At 38.6% G+C, this 9,669-nt stretch overlaps 1 protein-coding gene across 1 annotated transcript; it reads right to left on the bottom strand.

The window, feature by feature from the left end:
- Window positions 1–6,182: 6,182 nt before the first annotated feature.
- On the bottom strand, window positions 6,183–7,798 carry LOC109210945. The gene has a single exon (XM_019374428.1). It carries the CDS (start codon window positions 7,600–7,602, stop codon window positions 6,340–6,342), a length of 1,263 nt encoding a protein of 420 aa, XP_019229973.1. The 5' UTR covers window positions 7,603–7,798; the 3' UTR covers window positions 6,183–6,339.
- Window positions 7,799–9,669: the final 1,871 nt, after the last annotated feature.

Genomic DNA, 9,669 nt, shown 5'->3' with positions numbered 1-9,669 from the left:
GACCCAAAAATACACGAATGGACCTCACCCGTCCCACAAAAAGTAAAGAGTGTTGGTCCCACATCCTAGCTAAGGCCTTCTCTCGTTGTGGTTTCTCGTTTCGGACTAAAATCTTCAATTCTTCAACTTTCCAAAAATATAAAGCGAGGTATTCCGATTTAGTTTTTGTCGAAACTTGTATTTAAAATGCATATTAGTTGTTTTAAATGTGTTCTATGTTGTTTTGTGTTTTTTTTGCGATTAAACTGGTATGTTATTTTTATCCGGACTTAGATATTAGTGTGCCAAAAAAATATGTAAAAATTGAGAAATCATTATTATTTTTTAAATAAATGTTAATAAGTTTTTTTTTACTGTTGTATATGTATTTTCGTGAATGTTTTGTGATTAAATGTATTTGTTGTTTTTATCTGGTTTATATTATTTGTTTGCTTAAAGACTAGTAATATCGTGCCCTTTTAGGGTACTAAAATGTAGTTCCTTTTAGCGTAGTAAAATGTAGTGTCTTTTAGCGCAGTATCCCTGTAGTTTAAGTATCTCTTATACTAAAAAATATGTCAAAATAATTGATAGATCAAACACAAACTTTGTCCAATTATAGTCAATGATCGTAAGAAAATAACATGAGAAAAGAACAATATTTTCCAGATATCTTGGTGCTACTTGGCCGAAAATATCGAGCCTAGAACCCATATGTGAATATTTTATAATTAAATATTGTATAATTATAAAGATTTTGCTTATTTAATTTACAAACAAACAAATAAAATTATAAAACTAACATGTAAAATAATAAAACTAACACATACAAGAATTCAGGATATCTTGGTGCTACTAGTCCTCAAATATCGAGCTTGGAACCCATATGTGAATACTTAATAATTAAATATTGTATAATTATAAAGATTTTGCTTATTTAATTTACAAACAAATATATAAAATTATAAAACTAACATGTAAAATAATAAAACTAACACATACAAAAATTCAGGATATATTTGTACTACTTTGCCGCAAATATCGAGCCTGGAATCCATATGTGAATATTTTATAATTAAATATTGTATAAGTACAAAGAATTTGCTTATCCGATATTAGCAAATACCCGAACGTTGTTTGACAACGTGCTCCTTCAAGTGGTTCAAAAATAGCGTCCACCTCTCTTGGCTTTCATTAGCACAGATGGCAAAGCTAGGGAAAATATTTGTCCATTGGCATCTACTGCAACGACGATCAACAGCTTAATATCATACTTTCCATAGACATAAGTACCGTCTATGGATATTACCGGACGGCAATGCACAAAACCATCAATTGCTGGTTTAAATGCCCAAAACACGTATTTGAATATATATTTCGGTATTCCCGAACTCCGCTCAAGTTTCCATTCAACAACGGTCCCGGGATTAAAGTGTTGCAATGCGGTCATGTAACTGAGTAGAGCTGCAAATGGCTTATCCCAGTTACCATAAACAATTTCAAACGCACATTTGCGCCCAAGAAATGCCTTTCTTTTGGTAATGGTACGATCATATTCCTGGTGGACGGATGTAATGAACTCTTTGATCTTGTACCTTGTGGACGCTTCAATGTATGGAATCAGGAAAAGAGAAATCAAGTCAACTTCCAAGTTGAAGTGCTTCCCATTGAATGTGTCCATTTCACAAGTGTGGGTGCCAATATATTTACCCACTTTCCACATATCTGTTTTCTTCTTGCTCGCACGCAACATCCAATGACAACCCGTAAAAACCATCTACAGCAAACAACCTTGTATACATCCGGACTAGACTCCCATACCGTCACTCACGACACTCTTTTACGCTGTACATTTTCGCCGCCCTACTTAGGCGCGATTTATCAGGAAAAAGCATGCCCTTTGCCAGCAGTGTTGGTCTAAACTCATCCCACATTGCTGTCCGAATTTCGTCAAAATCCCTTGTGAGGGCATACACATCCGGCATACTTGGCAAATGATCAAGGTAGGGAATATGCCTTGAATGAAACGGCACATGGGACTCGTACACTCTTGGTCTAACGCGGGGTGGAGCATGCTCCCTTGTCAAATCAGGTCCATCATTCTCTTCCTCCTCATCACTACCCTCATCAGAGAAGGGTGTGTCATCTCCGGACTCATCGGCATTGTTGTCATAATCACTGTTCTCTTTCTGACTCTGCGCATCTGCCAGATCCCGAGTAAATACGTCATCTTCGGGCAATTGAGTCAGGACAGGTGGTTCAACTTGCTCGTTTTCACTGCACAAACAACAAAATAATAAGCTACTCAAATTGATAAATACTTTACATATAACTATATCACTTCACTTACAAGTCGTAATGTGTTAACATTCCATGATGGACATTATCCTGTTGGTGATGACTCCCGGATGGACCACCATGATCCAACACACCAAGCATATTCCAACTGGGCGTGGGTTCATAACTTGTAAAATTCATATCTGAACGGTACCCCTGTAGAATATATGAGTGTTAATACAAAATCAATACAACAAAAATAAACATGGTAACACAAAGGAAATTTGAAGTTTACCACTCGTCTTGTGGATTATGTAAAGTAGGAGAGAAATTATTTCCTCCCCCTCATTTTCCCGTGGAGATAAGTTTAGATCCGGCCAAACTCTTTCAGCCGGAACCTGTTCGGCTAAAACTGCTCCAGAATAACCACCCGATGATTGAGGGTTATCCCTGCTTTGCGCAACCTCATTATTGCGAACGTCTTCAACCTTCACGTACATTTCCAACATTTTTATCAAAATAAATTCCTGGTATTCATCCGGAGTCCACAAAAAATCTTTCAGAGTTTCATCATCCTCGATGTTAAACTCAGCGTAACAAGCAACCCCCTGCGGAGTCACAGAATACGAATATCTTCCGGTTACTTTAAGGTTCACCGAACGTTTGCTCACACTCATTTTATTACATAACAAGGATACCGGTCTATCGTACTCCATTGTAAGTGACAACTTAACATGACTCTGTGGAGATAACTATAGCTCACTGAGTTATTCGCCACCACAACCTCACTCCCCCCCCCTCCCCCCCCCTCCCCAAATATAATGAAACCCTTACTTTTCGCTCTTCAGACATTATGACAAAATGCTTGAGAATTTAACAAGAAGAAAAATTTAACAGGAGTTGAGAATATTTTTGAATGATTTTTTGCAAAATCCTTAACGCCTTTAAATAAGGCAATGCCCAATCCGGGGGGAAGGGGGGGGAGGGTCGAATTTTTTGAGGTAAAACGCTCTTTTAAAATGCGTTTTATCTATTTGAATTATTGTTATGTCAGTTAATCGCAAAAGAGTTATTGGTGGACCCACAAATAAGTATAGCGTATTTCGAAAACGCGTTTTATATAAAATGCCTTTTTAAAACGCGCTTTACCTTAGCGTCCGAAACGGATATTAAAGTAGAACGCTCTTTAAAACCGCGTTTTATATAGTTTGGTCACTTAATTTTTTTTCTATTTATTTTGATCTTTTGAATCCAAAAAGATCACATTTAGATTTTGGACTCGAGGATGGTAGATGAATATACAATTATAAAAGTTGAATTAAACGTCTGCTCTTTGTGGAGGAGAAAGAATACTCCATAAAGCATCATCCTGTTGAAAAATGGGTAGTATTTCAGAAGGTTCATTCCTTAGAAAAAAATTTCTTCTCTAATTTATATTTAAAAAAAGTCACATTTTTAATTTTTAGTGAGCTAGTAATATTTGTGTTAGGGTAGGTTGTCTACATCACAACCATTAGGGTGCGGTACTTCTCTGGATCCTACGTGAATGCTGGATACTTTGTGTATCTGACTATATTCTTTTGGCGAAATACATAAACGGCCCTTTCAAGTTGTCCTCAACGGTCATCCAGACACCTCAACTGACCCTTTTATCATTTAAACACTTCAAGTGGCTATTAACTGTACCAAATAGACACCCGAGTGCAGCAGACCAGATGCGTGAGTTACACTTACCAATGACGTGTCAAACGAACTAATTAAACAATGACACGTGTAATTTATAATTAAAAAAATTGATATTTGTTATTAACAAAGAAATACATTAAAGAAAGAAAAAAAAACCCCTTTTTAAATTTTTAGCACACCAGCACCTTTCCCAACGCCCAACCCTATTCTTCTTCTTCTTCCTTCCGCCCCATCTCCCTCTCACCTCCTATCTCTCTCTCGTCCCTGATTTAGTAGAGCCAACGCCATTGTAGGACAGAAAATACTCCAATAATTAACGATTTATATGTAATAGAGCAACAGCCACAAAGAAAAGAAAATGGGACTTCACAAATTCCTTATTCTCCCAACCACTCTTCTAATTTCGCCTCTTTATCAGCTTTAAATTCTTCAAAGTTTTCAGATAAGACAGCAGTTGATCTGACAATCTGAAGTCTTCACTATTGGCCCGTCCAAGTGAGGAAGAAGAGCTCGCATCTGCAGCTAATTGCTTGTCATTTGAATGCATTACAGATGGCTCATCCTTGTCCGACAAAGATGGTTCGCTCTTTGCTGGTCGAGATTCTCCAGACTCTAACTGAGGCCACTTGAAGTTACCAGCCTTTTGTTTTGCTGACCTGAAAACAGCTGAAAGATAACTGGCAACCTTCTCGATGCGAGCTTCTGTTTTTTTTGTTTTTTTTTTTTTTTATAGTTTTTGCATCCAGGTTGAATATAGGTGGTGAATTTACTGTGGAAGGTGGTGGTTTAAGGTGGTGGAGATAATGATGTTGGGGTGAGGAAGGTTCATATGAAATTTGGGTGAAAAAACACTGGTTTGATCGTTCAAAGGTGTGGGCAAAAATGATAATGTGGTGTGGGACCCAGACATAAAATTTAACTTAATTCTAAAAATAAGAGAAAACAAGTCTGATAAAAGCCTCACGTGCTCAACTGTAACTAAAATGCACGTAACTTGCCATGTCACTATGAGGTGTCTATTTGGTACAGTTTATAGCCACTTGAAGTGTTTAAATGATAAAAGGGTCAGTTGAGGTGTCTGGCTGACCGTTGAGGACAACTTGAAGGGGCCGTTTATGTATTTCGCCTATTTTTTTTTAAATTTTTAGCGAGGAACAGGTAAAGGTTTAAATTCACTAGCAGAAGATTTAGACCGAAAGGCAAAATGGTTGATTACTTGATTTGCACCCCTTGCCATCTGCTTTTTCTTAAATTTCTTCAAAATAGCTGTTACAAAGTGTCTATAAATACCGCTGTTTTGCTTAGTTTCCTAAACACACTAAAAACAATACATTCTCTTCTACTTCTAACTCATTGCTCGGCTGGTTTTATATGCTTTAGTTCTACAGTTCCTACTCCTAATTCATAATTAAAAAGCTTCTTGAATTCTGGAAGATATGTCACTTAATTTGTATACGACGGACACAGATCTTGTACTTTGCTTTATTTCCTCAATAAGGAATATCTTCGACAAGATCCCTCAATTTGTTATTGGGAACTTAACCTGTAATAATTTGTTCAAAACATAAACATAGTTTGATATCTAGGTTCTGTGAGATATGTTTTTCTCCTTGACAATTTCTCCATATCACTCTGCATTTATTTTTATACATAAAAAAACTTACCAACTCAATTTTTATTCATTGCTAACATATATGGAACACAAGATACAGCTCAAAAATCCACAAATGTAGAAATAAACTAATGTCAAGCTGGAATTGACTCCGATGAAATGCAGGTCTAAAGGGTAGCCCGGTGTACTAGCTATGCGCGGTGTCCTGGGAAGGACCGGACCACAAGGGTCTATTGTACGCAACCTTACCCTGCATTTCTGCAAGAGGTTGTTTCCACGACTCAAACCCGTAACCTCCTAGTCACATGACAATCAACTTTACCATCTACGCCAAGGCTCTCCTTCGATGAAATGCAGGTCTAAATAGAAAAATGTTTCAAATGTTTTGAGGTCTTGAGCCGAGGTTCTTTTGGAAACAACCTCTCTACTCCCTCGGGGTAGGGGTAAGGTCTGCGTATACACTACCCTACCTAGACCCCACTAGTGGGATATTGTTATTGTTGTCGTTGTTGTTGTTTCAGATGTTTCGAGGATAACATTAAGGCATACAAGACATAGAAGCAGAATGATCTTTCCACTTTTTGGACAAACATCCAGTGGTATTAACACTCTAAAAGAGCTCTACATGTTAAGTAACAGAAGAGGGCATCAATTTCCAGAATTTACTATATGCAAAACAGCCCTAACAATCTCAAGAAAGGAAGTATAAGTTTCAATAATGTTAAACAGATGAATGAATTCTATGTTCTTTGCCTATACTTGAAACCAAAAAGTTCTACAAAGTATCATTGCCTTTGTGATTGAAACTCTGTTGCTTTTATCGCTAATGCACTTCTTATAGCACATGCAACACTATCACCAACACCAGGTTTCAAAGAGCTCTGATTATGCAATGAATCATCACTCAAATCCTCACAAAATGCTGAAAAATCATCCCTTGATAATAACATATTATGAAGTATTGAACAAGCACCAATAGAAGCCACTGCAGCTTTAACTTCTCCCTCAATTGGTTCATCCAAAACACCCCAATTTCTCAAGCTCTGAATAGCCTTAAATCCTCGCGAGCGAATTAAATTAATTGAATTGTTGAAATTCTCTTCATTTGATTGAGAAATTGGATCATCAAATGGTAGCATTAACCAAGGTAACAAAGGGTAATTTCCATCACCAATGAAAAATTGAGGTACAACTACACCATTTATATGCAAAGCTTGTGAATTCAAGATTGTTCCTTTTTCAATATCTTGGAATAAAGTTGATGACTTTAGGACTTGTAAATCATTCTTATCTCCACGAAAACCTGCTATAATACTAAGAATTCTTGACGATGAATCGACCACTAATTGAGCTGCTGTGTTTTCATTATTAATCTTGAATCTTACACAACAGAGGATTCCACAGCAATTGGGCAGGCCCGAAATGGATTCAAACTGAGTCGAAACGGATTCAAGCTCACCCGAATTCGGAAACCCGACCCAGAAACGGTAATTAGTGCAAAGTACCCTACACAATTGCTTGGCACAAAACTTTGCAACAGATTCAGACACGCTGAATTGGCGTGAAATATCGGAATAATTGGCTCCGGTAGCCAATCGAAAAAGCCCGATTCCAAGGCGAGTTTCAGCAGGGAGATTAAGGGGCGAGTCAACCGGGTCACGGCACTCGAGTAGAGGTTCTAAGAGGCCACAAAGCCAATCAAAAGTTGAGGAGTTCATATTGAAGAATTTCTTGAAAGTGTCCGGGTTACGTCGGATGGACGAGTCGGGTCGTCCGAGTTGACCGAGTTTCCGGGTCGGACCATCGCCGGCCGGGGCATCGGGTTTTGACAAGTGGGTCCGTTTTCGTTTTTTGGAAAAAGGGAGGAGGGAAATTGTAGCGGCGATTTCAGAGGTAGAAAGAAAATGAAGGAGAAGAGGGGAAAGGAAATCGTAGACAGAGGAATTGGTAATGGAAAGTGGATTTGAAGAAGGGAAAATGAGGAGAAGGAGAAGGACGAGTTGAGATATTAGAGAAGAAAGTAGAGCAGCCAAATGCCGAGTATTCATGTTTTTGTTGGTGTCAGTGTACTTTTTTTTGTCGTCAAATGAGGTTTTCTTGATTTCAGAGCGAATCAAAGGTTTTGCTCTGACAAATCTGGTGAATCTCAATGGTTGACAAAGTACTAAAAAGAGCTCAGCTTTGCTTTGCTTTGCAAATTTTCACAAAGGCACGTGACTATTTACAGTCAAAACTGATTTTCTCTTTTTTGGAAAATCATTCAAGATTTATCCCAAATATCTAAAGTTTCTTATAAGAGCCAATTTAGTGGATAAATACTGGTATTTGGACTTTGATAGTTTCAGAAACAAAAAAGAAAAAAAAAGGAAATTTTCAGAAAACTAGCATCATTGTTCTCCAAAATATTTTTATCAAAACCTAATCCTAAAAAAAATAATACTTAAACAGGACCAAATTTAAACGCCTAACTTTTGCAAATCGGACACAAAGGAACTTAAGGAGGAAAATATCTTCCTTTTGGACTCATTATCTTCTTTTTCCCGAAACGAGGATGCCTATTGATTTTCTTCCATTTTTTTCTAGGGAATGCATTTAAATTTATCCTTGAACTATTGACTCTTATACTTTGTCAAATTTATTAGTTGTTTGGATCAAAAGATATCACAACCTTTTTGAACAAATCAATCAATGAAAATGAAAGGGTAAATCTTAGCAAAGAATAATAATCACTTAGAACGAAAGAAGATAGACAATGAACACATAAAAATTGTTTAATCTCATGAAGATCCGTGATTGGATGTTAGAAAGTGTTTATCGGAAAGTATTACAATTGTTGCTATATCTTAGAGATATTACCGAGAGAGAGAAAAGAAAAGGCAGACCCCCCTTACAAAGTTATTCCCCCCATTATATAGAAGGGACAAACCCCTTCTAGGTCCTACAAAACATATTCCTGGGCCCCCTTCAAGGAACCTCCTTAGCACCTCGTATCGGAGTCATGTTAAGCTGTGAGGACCTCGTTGTTGTCGTGCTCGTCTGTGGTCGTGGTTATCCAATTTCGGACCTATACAGTTAGTCCCTCCGCTTGTAGAGGTCGCAATTCGACGCGTCCTCGATAAGTGGACACCGTTTGCCCTTCGCGGAGAAATTTGGTTTCATGAAGTACCATATCCTGGTCAACTGCAGGGGGTCAACGTGCTCAGCAAGGTATTGTCGCTGTGTCTCATCATGAAATGACGTCATCTGCCTTTTCGTCATCATTACGCGCGTTTTTGAGACTGGGGCTGACGACATGTCGCTTCGGTTTTGGTACCAATTGGCAGCCTTTCGCCTCGATTCCGGTGCCACTCTGCTGCTTTTCGCTTCGATTCCGCTACTACCCAATCCTATAAATAGGTGGAGGATTTGTTATTTCAAAAACTCTTGGCCATTTCACCTCCGGTTACTCTTTCTCGTCTTTCCGGCATTCGTTCTCGCAGTTTTTCTGCTATTTCTTTCTTCATTCTTCACTTACACTTCCTCTGCTACTCTAACATCTTTCCTGCCACAACAATGCCTAGAACATATCTATCCCACGAAGGGGTTTCTGAGGCGGACCCGCTGTCCGTAGATTTTCCTTCCGATGGTGAGGACATAATGGTGGAAGAGGGGAGTAGCTTTCCTACCGTGGAGGAGTTACTGCCGAGGCACCCCTCATCCCGGAGTGACTTCCTCAAAGATCCTTCTCCTACTCCTGCCCCAGTGATCTCTGAGATGGACCAAGCTCATATAGACGCTCTCCGTGCAAAATACAACATCCCCGCCCATGTAGATATGGTTCCGGCGGGAATGGACTTCGTGGAAGTCCACAGACCTGGGTACTACGCCTTTTACGAGTACCCTTTTGTGATTGGTTATTCTTTCCCTCTTCCTCAGCTAGCGGAGGAATTTTGTAGATTTTATCAAGTCTGCCCGGCACAACTTTCACCGTACATGCTTAAGGTACTTCTACTGCTGATGAAGTATGCGGAGTTGGTAGGGTGTGAGGTGACCATCCATCACCTCTTGCACATGTTCTTGCCCAGCTTTCATAGGGGCACGATGGTGCATTTGAGGCATCGCGGAATAAAAGGGTT

This window comes from Nicotiana attenuata, unplaced genomic scaffold, assembly GCF_001879085.1.
Source record: "Nicotiana attenuata strain UT unplaced genomic scaffold, NIATTr2, whole genome shotgun sequence".
Classification (NCBI taxonomy): domain Eukaryota; kingdom Viridiplantae; phylum Streptophyta; class Magnoliopsida; order Solanales; family Solanaceae; genus Nicotiana; species Nicotiana attenuata.
This window is presented reverse-complemented; position numbering and strand designations above follow the sequence as displayed.